Raw genomic sequence first — 19,126 nt, 5'->3', positions numbered from 1 at the left:
CACAGCGCCCTTTTGAGCTTAGCACCCGTCTTGGAAGGCTCGGCACGACACTGGATGCGCTATACCGGATTGAAACATTCCACGATATCTGGAGTATCACGTGCCTTACTGCATAGTACCACGACCCCGTTCAAGTTGTGTGTAATAGTAGACGGTGGGCACTACTGGCATCGATTGCTAACGGACACTATTCGCAGAGACAACACAGCGTTGGCTCAGCATATACTGGAGCAGGGAAGTCATGACCGCCAACAAACTCAACAAATCCTTCGTGTTCCCACGACCAGGCCAATTGAGCTTGTTACTGCTCTGAGTCCTGTGCTCTAAAACCGTTTTCAGGCAAGTTTCCCTCCCAGATATCGTTACAAAGCTTCCTTCTCGCGGGTATCATTCATCAGGCAATCCATCACACATCGTCAGTCCTCATTTCTTTTCGCTCATCACCGTCCATCTCCAATCAGGATTCCCTCCCGGCTGCGGCGACTGCACACCCATGAAAACCTCCCCGGCACTATTATCGTTACTGGTCGTCGTCGATGTCGTGCTCAAATGCGGCATCTGGTTCTCCGGCTTTGACATTTCTGGAGGTCCTCCTGTCATGCCGCCGATGTTCTGCGCGTACAGATTCGATGCCGCCGCACCAAGAGTGCCGTCTGTGACGCCGTCCGGTGACGACGTCTGAGTGAACAGATTGGCGCTCGGTGAATTGGTCGACCACAAGTTCGCTGCTGGATCAAGCTGCATGCTCAATGGCTGCATATATTGATCCCATACTTCCTGTACCAAACATTAGAAAGGTAGAGTAAAGACGTCGGAGACGGCTACTTACCCAGTCCAGATTCATGCCTTGACCCAGCTCGCCAAGTGCTCCCCCAAAGAATCCCGCTGGGAAAGGGCTGGGCTCGTTCGTCACACCTGATCCAAACACTCCGCTGCTGACGGCATCTCCACCAGGTGCCAATCCTGGGGTGAATGCCGTCTTGTCCCATTGTCCTCCCGGTGGTGCTGCCGATGCAACATTAACTCCCTGTCCCGTGCTATTCGCCCCGCCCGCTTGTAGCATGCCCAGTGTCATTGCCGCCGTCTGTTCATCGTTGCTTGATCCGGGGGTTGGTCGACTGCCCGTAGAGACCTGCGGATGCTGTGGATTGCTGGGAGAGTATGGCAATTTGAGGTGGTACAAGAGCACGCTCAGCAGCTCACTTGCCTTGTACGCTTCCATGCTAAAATCCCGATTCGCCATCCATACGTCTCTGCTATCCTCCAACGCGCGAATAAGGTCTTCGCGAGTGTAGCTGAGCCCGGGGATGTAAGCGCCGTCAGAGGAGTTACTCTCCTGGCTGATGCTGCCGCCACTGATCGAGGTGCTGGGGGTGCTCACATCATGGTCAGGTCGCTCGCGATGGTGATAGAGGTCCTTGCATATCACCGTTGCAGCCAACAGATAGTCGTGTGCCGTGAGGGAGTTGATGTGGTTGCGTAAACTCCTCAAGCGACCCCGTTCTTGACTCTGCTGGTGCTGAGTCACCTGGAAGCTCAGAAGCTGCATGGCCGAGTCCAAACAGGTCCTTCGCGAGTGCATGTAACGGTTGCCATGCCTGGCGAGCCGCAGGAATCTTCGATGAAGCACGCACTGCGACTTGTGGTACACGGTCGCCAGACTGAATCTTGCCATGATCAGTGAAATTGGGGCCAGCGTTTGCTCGGCCATCGGACGAAGCTTCAGGTGTTCGGGAATGCTTCCGTAAATTTCTCTCAGACCGCTGTCGATTTTGAGAATCTCATCGTATCCCTTGCGGTTGACCCCATTGACTTCCTCCAACACCCGTCCAAAGCCGAACGCCAAGCGCCCCTTGGCTATCATATACGAGACTGGAGTCGCCTCGGAAGCTGGCCGAGCGGGCGGGAGCGATGTTGAGTCTTCGTCGAATTCGTCATCATAGATGTTCCGCGGTAGGTCAGTATCTGAGTCCCCGATGCGGATCATCGAGGGCAGTGCCACCTGAAACGAGAATAGCAGGTCTGCACCCCTCACGAAAGTCCAGATCCGCCTTCGCATCTCCCCTTGGAAAGGACTCAAGTTGGGAAAGAACTTTGCATCCCGGTGATAGCCCATGCGCATGGCGAGTCGCGCAATCATGCCCACCAGTACCCATACGCTGGCTTCGGCGTCTCGATTCGAAGTATATTCCGCGTGCAGATGGAAGATCAACGTTTCGATGAGGTGGTTGTGCGGCTTCGTGTAGTCCGCCGTGATGAGACAATGCGCCATCTGCGTGCGATAGTTGACTGCAAGGTCTTGCGATTTGCCTCGAAACTCGGGCGGCTCGTCTCCCTCGCGGCCGTATGATAACATTGCAAGCCGCATCATTGCGAATAACATAGCCACCCAGACAATGGAGCTTTTGGAAGGGTCAGCCCAGTGCTGGTTGTACTGACGCTGGAACGTCGGACCGTGTAGGATGTGTGTGCCAGGGTCGAAGGTGTTGAAATATCGTCCGATGAGGATGTCACACATGTATCGAGAAGGTATTTGAGCGAAGATCTCGGGCCGGCTGGGAGGAATAGTCGAGCCAAACAGCAGCGCTGGACCGGAACCGACATCGGTGCCCATAGACTTCCTGGCCTGTTCGACTTTCTCCATCTGAGCTTCGTACTCCTTCTTGTGAGCGACGAAGTAGTTCTTCACTTCGCCAATCTCATTCAGCAAAACAGCCCAATGAGCCTCGCCTATGTAGAAAGTCTTTTGCTGATCAGCGTCGACTTTCAGTATCCCGAAACTCTTTGTCACCCCATCAGTCTCACTTTCAGGCTCCTGTCCGTCCGCATCGTCCATCATCGTCGTCTCGTCCAGGTCATTGTCCAGGTTCGATCGACGCGAGCCACTTCCGAGAGCAGTAGGGTCGGCAGACAGCACCTGTTCTGCTGCAGCCGGACCAGGCGCTTGCGCGCCATTAGTCATCAGCGACAAAACTAGGCCTTCGAGCCTGTCTATTCGATTTTGCATATCATCAGGAGTCGCATTTGCGGCACTCTGACTCTGACTCCCCCTTTTCCGGGGAACCGGAGCAGCATATGCGCACGAGGTGCTGTCGCCACGCTTTGTGCAGTTGTCGCACGGCGATTGTCGATTGCACTTCAACTTTCGATGCCGACAAGGCGCGCATGATAAGGGAACTCGATTTCGTTTCCGAACAACCTTGAACTGGTCCGGAGAAGCACCATAATGTGAGGAATTCGTCGAGGGAGGTGTGGGTGTCATTTTGAAGTGTTCCGTCTCCAATGGAAGACGGTAGATTCAGTCGCGACGCGCTCTTGTGACCAGGAACCGCTTGTTTGCGGTCGACCTCACTGGGAAATCACTGTTCGTCCAGAACCGCTCGCAAGTACTTAGTCGATGAGCAATTCCAAGGGCCCAATCTCTTGATGCGGGCTCCGTGTTGCAGCGGCCTTTGACCACAGTGGAACAGAGTGAGAGCTCGTAGTTGTCGTCGTTTTTGGCAGCCTGGAGGAATCGCAGGTTCGGATTTAACGCGAATTATCTGCGCAGACAGCAGTAATGCGCAAGGGAATAGTAGCGAGACTGTCGAGGCGCATTGGTTAATCGACAAGAGCTCTTGATGAACACTGTGCGTCACGATACACGGTGGCTAAAACAGGCAAAACACCATGGGGGGAGAAGGGTTGGGGATTGTCGCAGCAGGTGAGGACTTAAAGAAGTAATATATTGAAGTCAATGCCTCGAGTCCTCCCAAACACGATTGCAGTGGCTCTGGACTCGAAAGCGCAGCCAATTGCCAAGCCTGAAGTGGGATACAGACTGCAGACACTGCAGATTAGAGAGGCACTATTACAGAATTAGTACTAGCGGCAATAGTTAGTGACTAAGAGAGCTCTGTACCCAATGGGATTATGGTCGAGCAGAGCACTATCTCTGCGAGTACTCTGTACCTAACATTGATCATTCGTTATCGCAGTGCTAGGCTGAGCGGAACGTGCATTCTTACACTGGTAGTTAATGACTCACACTGTTAAGAGGGGGTGCAGGCAGACGCTACAAGCTGATGCAGAGTTTATCAGCGAAGGAACGTGGGTCATCTCAGCACGTCCAAAGAACCTTTGTTGGTGAGGGTGTGAGGAGTAAGAACACACAGGTGTGGAGGATGGTTCCATGACTTAGGTAAGCATCCCATGGGACGCCTTATCTCCGGGACGTTGGTTTGCCTGGATACTAGGTACCTTGGTACCTAGGTATTCAGATACTAGTAGCCTTGTGAACTCATCTGTTTTCTGTCGTTCCATCTTCAGGCCTCTTGAAGGTTTGAAAAAATTAGCTACACTCCTTCCCTTTAAACCCAGCATTGTCTCGCTACAGGTGTCAAATAATCGCATTAAACATCCGCAAGGCATCTCCTGCACCAGGGGTGGCTGATGTCCTCGATCAATACTCAATTCATGGCAGATACAAGTCATCATCAATCCAGTTTCATTGAACTTCGTCCTGCTCAAAAGTCCCAGAAACTCTTCTGAGCCTGACCCCTGCCATTGGTGATGTTGGACGGTGTCTCCTCGCCTCCCATGCTCCAATGACTCTCCGTACCCTTCCTCAAGTGAGCATGAGTGGGTGGCTGCTGCACCTCGTCGAGTGACGGATCGTATGTATCCCAGTGCGAACCCATATTTTGGACCGCCTTCTTATGGTTGCCACCAGCTGGCTTGTTCTCGTTGTTCGCCTTCTCGGTGGCGGTCGAATCGTCGTTCATGGTCCAGTGACTATCGAAGTCAGTCTTGCGGTGAGTGTTCGTGGTGATCGCCGACAAAGGCGCCTTCACTTGGGGTCCGTCTTCTGCGGTTTCATCATACAAGTTGTTTGTATACAGATTCTGACGTTCACCAGCTTTGCTGGTGGGACGGCCAAAAGTGCGGGTAGAAGCTGGCGTCATAGTGTCCTGAAATTGAAAATGCGGTTCTGCATCCTTCCGAGGTTTTGGAACAACCTGTCGTTCCACAGGGGTGCCGCCGTCCTGAAGTTCGAAATGAGATTCATTGTTACGCCGCGGCTGTCCGGTTGCCCTTTTGGCAGGAGTCTCGAAATTGTCCGCATTGTCATCCAGGCTGAAATGCACCACGTCCTGACCCCGAACCTTTTGGGCAGCCTTCGCTGGCGTCGAAAAGTCCTCGAAATTCCATTGGGACTGGTGCTTCCCCGTTTTCCCGCGCATCGGTCTGGCTGTCTCGGGATTTGGTGCGTCCTCCCGATACTGCATTGGATCATCCTCAATGATATCGCCTATATCAAAGTGATTGTACTTGGCTGGATTGGACTTGTAGGGGACGGCCGCAGGCTCATCCGACTCTTCTGCAAACAAGCGTGATGGTCCGTATTTCTGGGTCCCGCCTCCTTTGGGCGCGACGACCGCGTCGGCCGGAGCCTTCTTTGGAGAACCGGGTTCGTTGTCTTCATGGCCAGCTGCGAAGAGCTCACTCATTTCCCGCGGAGGAGGTCTGGCTGACGCGCGTGGGGCGACGGGGTTATTAGGGACCATGCGAGAATGGCTTTCTTCGGTGGACTTCGGGGAGAAAAGATCGAGGCTGGCATAGGGGTCCTTGATATGCTTCTTGCTGGGAGACACGCTGCGCGAGGTCGCGATGTTTTCATTCTCGAACCTACCGCGCGGGCTCCGTGTCGCCTGGGAGGCCGCGATCGGAGCAGCATTGGAGCCGGTTTTGATCAGTCTGATTTGGTCTTTGCCGTCAAAGACTGGCCAGTTGCTGCCCCTCGAACCGAGGACCTCGGCTTGCTTCAGCAGCGACGCCTGGTCCCACGAGATGCGAATCTGAGTGATCTTTCGGTCGGAATCAAAATAAACGATGTGAGTCTGGCACTGATATTAGTCGCTACTCGTGAAGCAAGAGCACAGCCATCTTACCGTTGGAATCGTGGCTATCTTGTCCAGGATGAAGTCTTCAAGTCCGGGCAAGTATGTTCCTCCGCCTGAGATGAATTCCAGAACAGTCTCTACCTCCAAGGCCACAGCATTCGACGCCTCCACCGCCGAAACAATTTGTGCACTTCTCGTCTTGACCACCCTGCTATTCTGAGACTCTAGATGGCGGACGATAGGTCCAGGTTGCGTGAAGGTGGTCAAGGTTGTGATGTAGTGGAGGGCGGCATTCTCGGAGAGACTGATAGGATTTGGCACGTCAAGGAAATGCTGGTAGATGTCTTTGAGCGTCATGTTGACGAGATCCGTCATAGGAAGCGATGAACCTGGCGGGGAGAGTCTCTGACGAATATGCGGACACAGAAAGAGAGGCTTCGATTTGTACAAGAGGAAAACGCGTGTGCGATAATTGCTGGAGTGGCAGTACCAGAGCGGAAAGAACAAGTTGTAAACACAAGGACTGGTTCAGGTCGAATGTTGTTGCGGCCGGCGGATGCGGGAGAGGGACTGTTGTTTTAACAGGGATTCTTCGAGAATAGAAAGTAGAGAAGTAGAGAAGTGTCAAACGAGAAGGATGGCAACATGTGAGACAGGGTTGCATAGAAGATATCCTTGTTTACCCTGAAAGCACGGTGACAGCGAAGAACTTACTACATTGTAGGGGTCCGTGATGAGCAAAGGCGTGGAGCAAAGGACATGACGAGAGGATGCAGTGTGTTGCCTGAGAGGCTGCAGTTGGCTGTTGGCTGTTGGCTATTGATTCTTTCAATAATAAAAGGAAGACGCGTTGCCCCGCCATCGCGTCCAGGCACCGTAGTACGTAGTAGTACCTTAGTTGGTAGTACTAGGCAGAACAACAAGGATGCGCAAGATCCGAGGACACTATTCTTCCTAGTACTAAAGTAGGGCGCGTTTCATCTTTTCTTTACTCGGGGCGCCATGTTTGAGGCTTGAGGCCCCCACAGCCGCCTACCTAAGGTACTCATGTTCTAGAGTAGCAATAATGGGGGAATCCCGGCCTGATTTCATCATCGGGCCATGTCCAATATGGAAAGTCCCTTGCAAGAGCCCTCTGGTGTCTTGTTAGTCCCAACCCATTGTGGGATACTAGTAATGCAGCCTTGATCGTTGTCGTCGCTCAAATATCGAGAAGGGAATGGCAACGGGATTCCGAGAACGGGAGGCCTTGCTCATCAACCCCCCTCCCACGTTGATCTGGCCTTTCTGTGCTCCTCGCCAATTGAAAATGCGGAAGCTGTGCACTTGACTTGATACAGTTCAGCTCCTTCCTTGCGGCACGTTGCAATGACAGCCTTGAGCGTTGAAGCAGTGGCAGGATGTGTGTCTGCACAGTCAAGGTTGTCCCCGATTCACGGGCTGATACGAGGACGAATCTTTCGAGTTCAACCGGTCATATAGGACTGTTCAGGTCAGTTCAACTAATCGGTGTGCACGGCGCCAATACACTCACCCAAACCATTGAGATGACATCTTCCCGATCGCATACATGTTGCCCACATCGCTTCGCAACCCAATGAGTTGAACCCGGACTGCTGAACCCTTTTCAATGACGTCTCCTGCGTTGTTGGAATACTGCGGCGGAGTGGCATCAGGGTTGTGCCGCATGTCTGGCGGTAGATGCTGCTTCTAGTCAATACCGAAATTTCCAACCCAGCTCCTCTGCACATACCAGTTTGGACACAAATACTGTGAGAGGACCCGCTTCGCAGAAGACTCCTTGGGGCTTGATTGAGGAGACGGCGCAATCGATCTGTCAGCCTTGCGGTCAATATTTCGACCATCTGTAACGTAGAGTAGCAGTTCTCACAGTCTCGCCCTTGAATGGTTTCCACAAGATGGCGCGGTAGAGAATGGTGAAATGCGCATCTCCTGAGCCGGGCCGAACACGTCCAGCAGAGATGTTGTAGATGTCCATTATGCACACAATGTAATATTCGCCATTACAGCTGCCCTCGAGGTCCGCATAGAGTTGATCCTTCAGTCGCTGATGCACACTATTGCCAAAGAACGACGGATGAATACTGATATCCCTCTCCAGATACCGTAAGAAGAACATTGTGAGGGTTTCTTCTAGGCAGCGACGTCCCCTGATCGACCGCACAAGGATGCCAGAGTAACGGCCAGTTTATGCACCTCTATTCATTCTCTTTCCAACAGCCTCACACAACAGTGCGCTTTCTCTTAAGGGTTGTCTGCCGCAGGCGGTAAGGTCGTGATCAACTGGTGGGTATCGGACGAGCTTCTGCTTTTATGGAGATGCGAGAGTAGGATTGAATACGTTGTTGAAGTCTGAAGTTGTTGTAAATGCGACACGAAGATGCTGTGGATGTGCCTTTTTTGCTGGAGGTGCATATTCACTACTAACTGCCACAGCTACGGTGGGCTGTTAACAATGCTACCACAACTTGCTGTGAGAGACGGTGGAGCATTCGGCCTGGAACCACCACGGACAACTGCGACATTGTAGTGCCAGTCTCCGGAGTTGAGGGCCAGTAGCATTCATCATTTATAACTATGTTCTCAGATCTCGGCGGTGGTGCTATGATCACAGGTGTTAGCATCGTGCCAGTGTGCTCTTGAACCTCCGACAACAGGGTGCGTGATTACTCTCCACGCCGTCTGGTACATCATCTCGTCTCTTCCTTACTACTACCTCAGTCCACCGCTCACAGCTGTCCTTCCAGACCATCCAGGCCTTCCGAAACAGCCAAACCTCCGGCTCTGCTTTCAATGATTCGAGCTTTTGACTTTCCTGTGTGAGAGACAGTGTACACAGGACACAGTAATCCGCCATGTTCCTCGATCTCGAGAGGCAGTTGCGCTTCGTAAGTCTCACTTCCGGCCGTCCAGCAATGCATCCCACTGACCGTTGACAGTATGGCGCATATCATCATGATTCGGTGCGTTTTATGCTGGACACATGGAGAACACCGGATAGAACGCTCACATTCAACAGGTCAACATCGGCATACACTTGATCGGCGTTCCAATCATCCTCTGGACCTTCTTCCTGCTCGTACGAACCCTATTTTCGTGTATACAAGACATTGCAGCTCACTCTTTGGCAGGGCACAAACACTCCACCGCTGGTGAAACTACCTGAGGCGATGACAATCCCAAACCTCGATCTCAACGTAGGCACAATATGCTGCTTATGGTACTGTGGGCTATATATCTTGTTGGAGCCCGTGGCAGGGACGGCACTTTCGGCATTACTTCTGGCGGGCACTGCGTATGCAAAACACCTCACAACAGTCTATGGAATGACAGCGAACTACTGGGCGTTGGGAGGCTTTATCGCTTCATGGATCGCACAATTCCTTGGGCATGGGTTGTTTGAGGGACGAGCACCAGCGCTTCTGGACAACATATTCCAAGCATTCTTCCTGGCCCCGTTGTTTGTCTGGCTCGAAACACTATTTGCTCTGGGGTACAGGCCGGAGCTAAAAAGCCGCATGGACAAGATGGTGGTTGAGGATATCGCCAAATTCCGAGAGTCCAAGGCTCAGAAGGCCGGTGTAACCACCAACGTAAACACCAACGGCCACCCAAAACAACCATGAAAGCTGACAACATGGAGCAGGTGGAGGAATGAAGCTCAGTTGCATAACATTGCATTTCATATGAGCTAAACGCCGGAAGCGTTGTGGCACAAATCCATACTTCGGCCGACACGTGTATTTCCAATCCCGAGATACCGATGCTACCGCCGACTTGACGCAAGACACAGATAGGTGTTTCATCGCCAGGTATCTCTTTCCGACATGGAAGACTGTGGCTGAAACTGGCTTTCAAGGAATCTCGGAGCAAGTGATATCAGTCGAATCGACTTGACAGAATGAGAATGTGTCGGATCCAGCTTGCCCATTGTGGCCCATCGGCAGACGACAAGAGACGGGGTCTTGAAGACGGCCTCTTGAATGCACGAGCAGAGTGCATCAAGACATCAAGAAGTGTATCACGAAGCATATGCGACTCCAGGATAGGTATTGTCCTCGGGTTCAGTTGAGCGCCATCTCAGTCTCTTGAGAGTTGTGTTCTCGGAGATGGTCTCTTCTGCACTATAACTTTTTTCCTGGGTTCTGTCACTCAGGGTCTCAACTCGCCTCTCAGCGAGTCCTCTGGAAATGCAAGATTCGAAATGGCATGTTGGACGGCGTGAAGAGGCAGAAAATGGCCAGTCGTTGCCAGCATGTACGATATTCCAGTCTCGGTGGTCATGGCCATCCCTTCTCGGCTGCACGTATTTTCATCATCTAGACAGGAAAAAGGTAGTTTCCCATCAGATCCTTCCACCCCTATTAGTACCGAGCCTTGACGGACGACAGATGGAACACTGCAGTCATAACTCTCGGCGCTTTTTAGGCTCGCTGCTCCCATCTCTATGGCAGGCCTTCTCATTTCCTAGACTTGACATTGTGTTCTCTTCACGGACGACGATAAGCTGCGGGAGAGTCAATTGCGGTGCGGCGAAAGCTGTTGCGAGCAGATGGTATACAAGGCAGGCATTAAAGCGGCAGCACTTCCGTTGCTTTGGCTGCCAACTCCAACTCCAAACGCACTCCATCATTCCTCCATTGCTACATCCTCTACATCCATCCATCCCTACATTTCTACCCCTGATCGGCGATTGTCACAATATGCTGCTTTCTTTCCTTCCTCCGACATGTCTCTGGATCACTCATGGATGAACCAATTATTACAAGCCGCTCGCGAGCGTAACATCGTCTTCTCGCAAGCTGAGCTGGACGAAATCCATGCCACGCATCCACAGTCTCTGTTGGCGCGATGGACGCATCGTAACCTCTTCGCTAGTGACGACGCCTTGTTGTCGGCCGACGAATTAGCCTTGTATGCGAAACCTCCCTCTCCATGACGCCTTTATTCATAGAGCATGTCAAGGTACTAAATCAACCCTGGCAACATCTAGATGGCAACGTCTGGAAGAAACACAGTTCGCACCTACGTCGAAGGATGTCGACGAGATATCGATCCCAACGACCGAGGAGGACTTCCGATCGGCAATAGCAGAGCTGAACGCGTCGACTCGAACTCTTGAGCGACGGACCAGGATCCTCGACTCCCAGAACGCACTTGCAAGCCAATTAGCAACCTCAGAAAATGCCTGTAGGGGACAAAGGTCAAGGCACAGGCAGTACTTCAACCAGAAAGAAGCCGCTGAAGTGCAGCATGTCAAGTTTGCCGTACGACCTGAATCTCCATTACAGTGTCCAGTGGCATCAGCTGCCGTTCTAACACCATTCACAGAATGATCAGCTTCTTGGCACGGTGCGCGCCGACCTTCAAGACCAATCTGACGTCGTGGCAAAAGACGTGAAATCCGTCCATGCCATTGTCGCGGACGTCCTGAACGCGGATGATCGCGCCCTCGACGAACTCAACGAGCTCTCTGCCCGCCGCCGGCCGGAACCGAGGACAGACACCGAAGCAGCCAAGGAACGTGTGGCCAGACTCACGGCCGCATTGCAACACTTTCACACTCAAGCGATCAAAGACCGTCTAGACCGCACGTACCTCGAATCCCTGGCAGACAGTGACCTCGGTGCCACTGAGGCTGTATCCACCGACGGTGTGCAGGACGTGCAGACTGATCTAGGATCGCTGTACACGGAAATAGACGATGTCGCAACCATGTTTGTCTCACATGAACACAGTGGGCATATCCAGTCCACGATCTTCGATATCGACCGACGCGCCGCCGAAGAGCAGCACGCCCACACTGAGCTGGTAAGCATTCTCTTCACCAGAGACCAACTGATCGATGGACGAGATCTCTCTGCATCTCCAAACAGACTTTGCTGATATGACTATTCACAGGGCTACAGCAAATTGTGCTCTCTAACGGAGACGCTGGACACATTGTACACCAGACTTAAAACCCTTCAATCTCGTCGGCTTGCGCTTCACGACCTCCGGTCCCAATGTCAAAACATCGCACGCCCTCCCAGCGTACCGACCGCTGCGACACGGCGCGATGTCCCTCTGCACAATTCTACCTTGGTTTCTTCATCGTCACAACTTGGACGAGACGGAGAAGCCGCCTACCCCGCAACGTCCGGCCTGATGGGCCATTTCGGCCTCTCCTCCGACAGTGACGGGAGAACTTCCATCCCCCTGCACGAACAAATCCAGACTCTCGCCGCCACGCTGTCTGCCCAGTCCGCAGAAGATGTCAACAAGATCCTGGACATCTCCGGGTCTGTGGTCCGCGAAAGGCAAGCGGCGCTGCAAAGACTATCGGCGGGATTGAACACCCGTTCCGAACCCGATCTTGACCTTGAGATGCGTGCTCTGGAGGACCAGATTGCGGAGGGCCGGGCGAAGCTGGAGACTGCAACCATACGCTCCCGTTGAAGAGGAACAATGCCTGGATCTGGAGTGGATGTGACAGACGTAATGACGCTCTCACAGGAGCTACGAGGTGACGATTCCAAGACTTCGGCGTTCTAGACACTTGAACATAATACAAGATGTGCGGTCGGCTCACAACCTCTATACATCCATTATCTCCAACCAAAAGGCTGACTATGCATTATGGACAGCATCATTCCAGAGTTTGCTCTTGTCAGTGGGACTCTTTCATCATTTCTATGCATCGCTGTCTGGGCCCTCTTCTCTGCCAATTTGGACATACATTAATCATATCGACCGCAAAGCCGAAAGCCAGGAAGGAACCTATCCATAACAGATCTGTAAAACTGGCCCTCTTCTGTTGCCAGGGGGAAAAAGCAGGAAATGGTCAGACATCCAGCCCAACCGATTATAACTCCAACAGAAACCTCAAAAAGAACGCAGAGAGCACTCAGGTGCACAGCCCTAAACATGCTCCCTCGGATTCGGCATGACCGCCACGTCTGTCCGGGTAGACGGGGAACTCAATTCACTCATATCGGTCATAGCGGTCTTCTTCTCCTCGGAGCGCGACTTGGTGAAACTCCTGGCGAGGGTGAAGAAGCCCTGTCTCAACCCCAACGCAGTGCGCTGGTGCTTACGGGCCTTCATGCCCTCGGTCTCTTCGGCCTGGAACCAGCCGGTGGCGCGCTTGACGTATTTCCAAGCCTCCATGCCGGAGACAAAGACAAAGACACAGACGATGGCGGGCGCCCACTCCCAGGAGATACCCTTGTGTTTGAACACGCTGGTGTTCAAGCCCGGGATGTAGACGGCGGGGAACACCGACAGGGCGCCGATGACGACGGACCAGAACAGGAACTGGTTCTCCCAGATGTCGGCGAAGAAGGGGAACGCACGCGTCGAGTGCGGGTCCATGCGGAACATGCTGCGGCGCATGGCTTTGAACTCCCAGGCGGAAATGAGGATGAGCCAGGTCAATTCGACAAAGACGGCCGCGCGGGCCCGGAACACCACGTCGCAGCTGTCGCTGTAGCGGCGGTTGCAGTCGATGCCCAGCCCGTCGCGTCCGGGCCCGTAGACGATAAACACAAACGTCATGAGACAGCAGGTGCCCTGAATCGTGCCGTAGACGAGCATGTCCGTCACCAGCTCCCACGTGAAGACGCCCTTTTTATTGTCGTGCGGCGGTCGCTCCATCACGTCCGGGCTGGCCTTCTCGCGGCCCAGGCCGAAGGCCGGGAACGACGAGGTCAGCATGTTGATCCACAGGATCTGGAGCGGTGAGAGCGGGAAGACGGAAAACCCGGAGCTGTCTTGGAACCCGAGCCCGCAGATCAGGAGGATGACTTCGCCCACGTTGGACGTGAGCAGGTGCAGCACGAACCGCTGGATGTTGTCGAACATGCGCCGGCCTTCTTCGACCGCGTTGACGATGCTGGCGAAGTTGTCGTCGGTCAGCACGATGTCTGATGCGGATTTCGCCACATCGCTGCCGTTGAGACCCATGGCGATGCCGACATCCGCGAGTTTCAGGGACGGCGAGTCGTTCACGCCGTCACCCGTCATGGCGGCGAACTTGCGTCGGCGGTGAAGCGCCTCGATCATGCGCACCTTGGTCTCGGGGGCGCATCGCGCCACCACCAGTGGGAGTGTCGGGAGAGCGTCGATCTCGGCGTCGCTCATCTTGTCGAACTCCGTGGCTGTCTTTACGATGGCCGCGGCCACCTCGGCAGACAAGGTGCCCATGTTCTTGGGGATGATGCCCACTTCCTTGGCAATGGCTGCTGCCGTGGAGGGGTGGTCTCCGGTCAACATCGACACGGTGATGCCGGCCGTGGTACACGCCTGAACGGCGCCCTTGGTCTCCAGCCGAGGTGGATCGTAGAGACCAGCCAGGCCGAGTAAACACAAATCCTTTTCGACTTCGCTGCGTTCAATGTCGGAATGTTCGGGGATGTCGTAGGGAGTGAATTTGCGGGCGACCGCGAGGACGCGGAGACCTTGTTCGGCCAGGAAGGTCATTTGCTCGAGAATGCTTTCTTTCAGCTCCGGCGTTATCTTCTGTTCATGCTCCCCCACTCCGGCGGAGGTGCAGAGATCAATGATCCGTTCCACCGCTCCTTTCGTGAAGATGACGGAATGTTCGATGCCGGGCTTCCGGTACACTACAGACATGCGCTTGACTGAGCTGTCAAAGGGAAACTCCATCGTCTGTGACCAGCCATGTTTCTCTTCCAAGATCTTCTTCCCATAGTTGAACCGATGGGAGAATACTTGCAGGGCAATCTCCGTAGGATCACCCGCAGTTTTCCACGACTCTTGTCCGTTTTCGTTGACTTGGCGGACAGTGGCCAGGTTGCACAGAGCGGCTGATTCAAGGAAGGCCTGCAGCCCAGGTGTAAGATCGGGATCCTCCTCCAGAAACTTCTCCTGTCCTGCAGCCATCTCGGCGTCCTTTTGCATCTTCTCGTCCGGTACGTCAAAGGCGACGCCGGCAATACTTCGTTTGTGGTCTAGAGCCTCTTGCCTCGCAACTCTTTCAGCTTCGACTTCCTTTCGAGATTTCGGGGCCGTCGAAAAAGTGATGGTCCCTTCAGTAGGATCGGATGCATTGTTCGAGTTCTCGACGCTATAGATTCCAGTTCCTGGAACCCAGACCTTCCGAGTAACCATTTTCCCTTGCGTCAAAGTTCCCGTCTTGTCCGAGCAGATGTTGGTGACGCCTCCAAGCGCTTCAAGAGCACTGAGTTGTCGAACCACGACCCTACGTTTCCGCATTTGGGTCATCCCGACCACCATCGTGATGGTAAGGACGGCAATCAGGGATTCCGGAATAATGGCGATGCCGGTCGAGATGGCATAGATGGCCACCTCGTTGGTGACATGGAACTGGTTGACGCCGAAGACGATGATGGCCAAGAGGAGAGCACAGCCGAAAAGGACGTAGGCCAATTTGCTGAGTTTGATCTGGAGAGGCGTACCTTCAGTAAGACCGAGGAATTTGAGGACTGCGTCCCACGTGCGAAGGGCGCCTCCCTTGACAGGCTGCAACGGACCATACTTCCTTCGGGACATGGATCGATTAGGCTTGCGTCTCTTCCCCTGCATGGAGGCCGCAATCCCTCCGATGGCAGTTGACATTCCAGTAAAGACGACAATACCACGACCGCGACCTTTGGTCACATTCGAGGACGAATAAGCAATATTGAGCCTGTCCCCTAGGCCGAGGTCTTCTTTGGCGGTACCGTGTTTCACCTCGAAGTCCACTTCTTTCGCTACCGGCAGTGCTTCGCCGGTCAAGATTGCTTCGTCACATTCCAAATTCATGACTTCAAACAATCTCAGGTCAGCGGGGATTGTATCCCCGGTCTTGACCGAGACAATGTCACCGGGAACGACTTCAGCCGATGGGATCGTCGTTTCATTGCCATCGCGGACCACACTGGCAGAGGGTGATGAGAGAGATCGGAGAGCATCCATTTTCTTTTCGGCCTGGAATTCCTGATAGAACCCAATCAGGACGTTGAGGATAATGACCGCGGTGATGACGGCGCCTTCCACAAAATCTTCCACGCCGTAGGATAGTGCCATGGCGAGCACCAGAACCTACAAAATGTCAGCTAATCATCAAGGAAACAGCCAGAGCTTCAAATCATACCAATATCATGGCGTTGGAAATCTGCTTTCCCAAGATGGCATACCAGGAGACTCCTCCATCACTGTCCAGTTTGTTGGGACCATACTTGGGTTGATACTGCTGGACTTGAGCACTTGTCAAGCCCAGATCAAGGTTAGTCTCGAGATGGCTGACAATCTCGTCAGTCGGGAGGAGGAACGGGTGCTTTGGGTAGCTCTGTTCCGCCCTTACACCCTTTTTACCCATGCTGGGTGGTGCTTGGGATAGCGGGGATTCAGTTGGTCGTCAACGTGATGTGTGTCAGAGTCGTCCTCTGTGGTAAGTGATAGCTAATAAGGACAGCCCGACTTGACAAGGCGACGATGACTTGTCAAGATCTATGAATATGATGGGAATACCAGAGATTTGATTCGAGGTTACCAAGACAGCCGGACCCTTGTTGGGGAACCATGGCTTGTTATATAGGCTGATAAAGGCGATTTGAACTTCACCCAGACACACAGACTTACCGTCAAGTTAGCCACCCATATCAGTACCAAGAGTTCCGTCACGGACTATCCTTGAGGGCCAAGAGACAGCAGGTTGCGTTGCCATCACCCACTGCATCTTGGCGCACGGACGATGCTAAGGCGCGCTGTTGCGAGAGACTCGGAGGTGTCCAATCCTGCTCTGTCTTCCCGTCGTGGCACGTCTTAAGGTTCATGATAGGCTCGACGAGCTGAATACAGCTTTTACGAGACGACGTTGGATGAGTCAAGGAAAGAGCAGCTCGGAAATGTATTATGATAGGCAGGTCTCTATCTTGACACTTACAGTTCGCAACTGCAATGGCAGGTGGAAAGAATGGCCAAGCGCTGCCAAGTCAATGCCAAGGATCGCCGTTCCTCCGACGGACGAGCCGGGACTCGAAAAGACGGAGAGAAGCGGGACGCCGCCGCCCAGTAGAAGTTCCTGACCAGTGAGATGCAACCATATCTTGGCGCCCAGATTGCCGCTGATACCTGACCTGATAATCGTATCGGAAATCTCGTGCTTTTCCGCCTGCATAACGTGAGTGAGACCTTATGTGCAAGGTCCATCGCCTCCGTGTCGCCTTCTGACTCAACTGCCCATCAGCCGTGCACGTGGCAAGCAGCCTGACCAATACAGGCGAGCCCCAGACCCCTCGGCGTCGTATTGTCCGACTGCGCCCGCCCGCGCGTCCGCCCGCCTCATCGACCTCGAGAATCCTTGAACGTTCTTCAATGCAACCAAGCTCGACAAGCATTTGTTGACCATGGCTCTGGGCTGGCCCTGGAGGATGCCGTTGCGCGCTGTACAGAAGTCCTCAGTGGCTCCTCGGGTAACGGCACAGACATCACGAAGAGCTGGGAGCACAATACTATCCACACAAGGCCAACGCCAGCATTCGACAGTCTCGGCTGCGTCGCCCTCTGCTTCCTCCGTCTCGCCCTCGGAGGTATCACATTTCTCTCGCCTAGCATCGTCATGGTGGGATCCTCACGGCCCTTCGAGGCTATTACACCTGATGAACCCTCTCCGACATGATTTCATCCGGTCATGTATCGATTCCACCTCCGCCTCCTTCTCCTTCTCCAATTCCACTTCCCCAGTAGCAGCACCCGGACAAGGACTAGGACAAGGACAAGGACAAGGACAAGGACAAGGACAAGGACAAGGACAAGGACAAGAGACCACATCCCGATCTTCGACATACAGCTATCTAGACATCGGCTGCGGCGGAGGCATCTTCGCCTCCTCTGCCGCACGGCTCCCATCCACATCAACCGTGACCGCGATCGACCCGACCGAACTGGTGATCGAAGTCGCCCGATCGCAACAACGCACTGACCCAGCCATCTCCGCCCCGAAACTACAGTACCTGAACTGTGCGATTGAAGATCTCCTCACGCCGCCTGAGGACAAAGACAAAGTCGACATCCTGACGGTATTCGAAGTCCTCGAACACATCGACTCTCCGTCATCTTTCCTCGACCTTGCCATCCCGCACGTCAAGCCTGGTGGCTGGATCTTCGGGTCGACCATCTCCCGCTCTCTCACGGCGTTTTTGACCACAAAACTGATCGCAGAGGCTCCGCTGGTTGGCGTCGTGCCTGCCGGGACGCACGATTGGAATAAATACATCAATCCGTCCGAGTTGCGCCAGTACTTCGAGACCCGGGCGCCGGGGGTCTGGGGTGGGTTTCAGACCCAGGGCGTGGTCTATCTCCCCGCGCTGGGCTGGAGGTTTGTCAATAATAGCGAGGACTTTGGCAATTATTTCTTCGGTGTCCAGAAGCTTGGACGAGCGGACGCTACTGACTAGGACGACAACCTACTTGAGGTGTCTGTCTGTCCAGCTGGAGAACTACCTACAGAGCCACAATGGGGGGTCTTCTATGTCCAAACACATGAAGAGGGATGTCTGATCTCCTCTCGTCTCGTCCGGTCTCGAAGGAAGCAAACAAACACGCCTACAACTCAGAAGCCAGTCTGACCCTAAAACTTCTGGAAGTCGTTGCGTGGCAGACTGATGGGCACACGTCACATTCCTTGCATAACGAGCTCGCCATGTGAGAGATCTACCGCTACGAACAATCCTTGTGAGAAACCATGAAGGGAGACCGGCCCTGCAGACTTTGCCTCACTTTGCTCGTGCCCACATCCACATCCACATCACCACCGCTCAAGAGCAGCCATGAGCTATATACTTCGACTGTCACACATCCACATGACCACCAGTCAAGAGCAGTCATGAGCTATATACTTCGACTGTTACACACATCCACATCACCACAAGTCAAGAGCAGCCACGAGCTTTGTTCTTCGACTGTCACACAACCTCAATCACCACTTACGAACATGCGCTTCTGAACGTCGTTCCCAATCTTTGCTTTCCTCCTCATCCTCAATCTACATCGACGGACATTCCGAGTACAAGTAGCAGTATACCCCGTACCATCCGGACCAGAACATGATCTCCTTGCTTTGAGAAAAATAGTTGTGTTCAACGCTCCATGGGCGTACTTTTTCAGATGTCCCTGTCTATCTACCTATCTACCTTGACGACATGTGCTGTATATTATCACTTGTGTTCCTTGGGATCTATTACTGCTGTTCCTTAGGATCTAACAACAGCCGCCCGTTA

The 19,126-nt window shown here is 53.5% G+C and overlaps 7 protein-coding genes across 7 annotated transcripts; 3 read left to right on the top strand and 4 right to left on the bottom strand.

Annotated features, from left to right (window-relative positions):
- Window positions 1-423: 423 nt before the first annotated feature.
- On the bottom strand, window positions 424-3,262 carry A1O1_05413 (uncharacterized protein; the record flags this gene model as incomplete). Its single annotated transcript, XM_007726299.1, has 2 exons — window positions 424-777; window positions 830-3,262. The coding sequence occupies 2 exons, from the start codon at window positions 3,260-3,262 to the stop codon at window positions 424-426; spliced, it is 2,787 nt and encodes a 928-aa protein (XP_007724489.1).
- Window positions 3,263-4,505: 1,243 nt separating this feature from the next.
- Window positions 4,506-6,239, bottom strand: A1O1_05412 (uncharacterized protein; the record flags this gene model as incomplete). Its single annotated transcript, XM_007726298.1, has 3 exons — window positions 4,506-4,949; window positions 5,010-5,879; window positions 5,931-6,239. 3 exons carry the CDS (start codon window positions 6,237-6,239, stop codon window positions 4,506-4,508), a joined length of 1,623 nt encoding a protein of 540 aa, XP_007724488.1.
- A 1,173-nt stretch (window positions 6,240-7,412) lies between these two features.
- On the bottom strand, window positions 7,413-8,022 carry A1O1_05411 (DNA-directed RNA polymerase II subunit RPB7; the record flags this gene model as incomplete). Its single annotated transcript, XM_007726297.1, has 3 exons — window positions 7,413-7,586; window positions 7,636-7,716; window positions 7,774-8,022. The coding sequence occupies 3 exons, from the start codon at window positions 8,020-8,022 to the stop codon at window positions 7,413-7,415; spliced, it is 504 nt and encodes a 167-aa protein (XP_007724487.1).
- Window positions 8,023-8,758: 736 nt separating this feature from the next.
- Window positions 8,759-9,529, top strand: A1O1_05410 (uncharacterized protein; the record flags this gene model as incomplete). Its single annotated transcript, XM_007726296.1, has 4 exons — window positions 8,759-8,791; window positions 8,843-8,866; window positions 8,923-8,982; window positions 9,035-9,529. The coding sequence occupies 4 exons, from the start codon at window positions 8,759-8,761 to the stop codon at window positions 9,527-9,529; spliced, it is 612 nt and encodes a 203-aa protein (XP_007724486.1).
- Window positions 9,530-10,632: 1,103 nt separating this feature from the next.
- A1O1_05409 (uncharacterized protein) lies at window positions 10,633-12,341 on the top strand (the record flags this gene model as incomplete). Its single annotated transcript, XM_007726295.1, has 4 exons — window positions 10,633-10,817; window positions 10,897-11,170; window positions 11,235-11,714; window positions 11,805-12,341. The coding sequence occupies 4 exons, from the start codon at window positions 10,633-10,635 to the stop codon at window positions 12,339-12,341; spliced, it is 1,476 nt and encodes a 491-aa protein (XP_007724485.1).
- Window positions 12,342-12,803: 462 nt separating this feature from the next.
- A1O1_05408 (potassium/sodium efflux P-type ATPase, fungal-type) lies at window positions 12,804-16,224 on the bottom strand (the record flags this gene model as incomplete). The annotated part of the gene is made up of 2 exons (XM_007726294.1): window positions 12,804-15,947; window positions 16,000-16,224. 2 exons carry the CDS (start codon window positions 16,222-16,224, stop codon window positions 12,804-12,806), a joined length of 3,369 nt encoding a protein of 1,122 aa, XP_007724484.1.
- Window positions 16,225-17,254: 1,030 nt separating this feature from the next.
- A1O1_05407 (uncharacterized protein) lies at window positions 17,255-18,304 on the top strand (the record flags this gene model as incomplete). The annotated part of the gene is made up of 1 exon (XM_007726293.1): window positions 17,255-18,304. One exon carries the CDS (start codon window positions 17,255-17,257, stop codon window positions 18,302-18,304), a length of 1,050 nt encoding a protein of 349 aa, XP_007724483.1.
- Window positions 18,305-19,126: the final 822 nt, after the last annotated feature.

This window comes from Capronia coronata (genome assembly GCF_000585585.1).
Source record: "Capronia coronata CBS 617.96 chromosome Unknown acBCG-supercont1.4, whole genome shotgun sequence".
Taxonomy (NCBI): Eukaryota; Fungi; Ascomycota; class Eurotiomycetes; order Chaetothyriales; family Herpotrichiellaceae; genus Capronia; species Capronia coronata.
The sequence above is the reverse complement of the archived record's forward strand: the minus strand, read 5'-3'. Positions and strand labels throughout refer to the sequence as shown.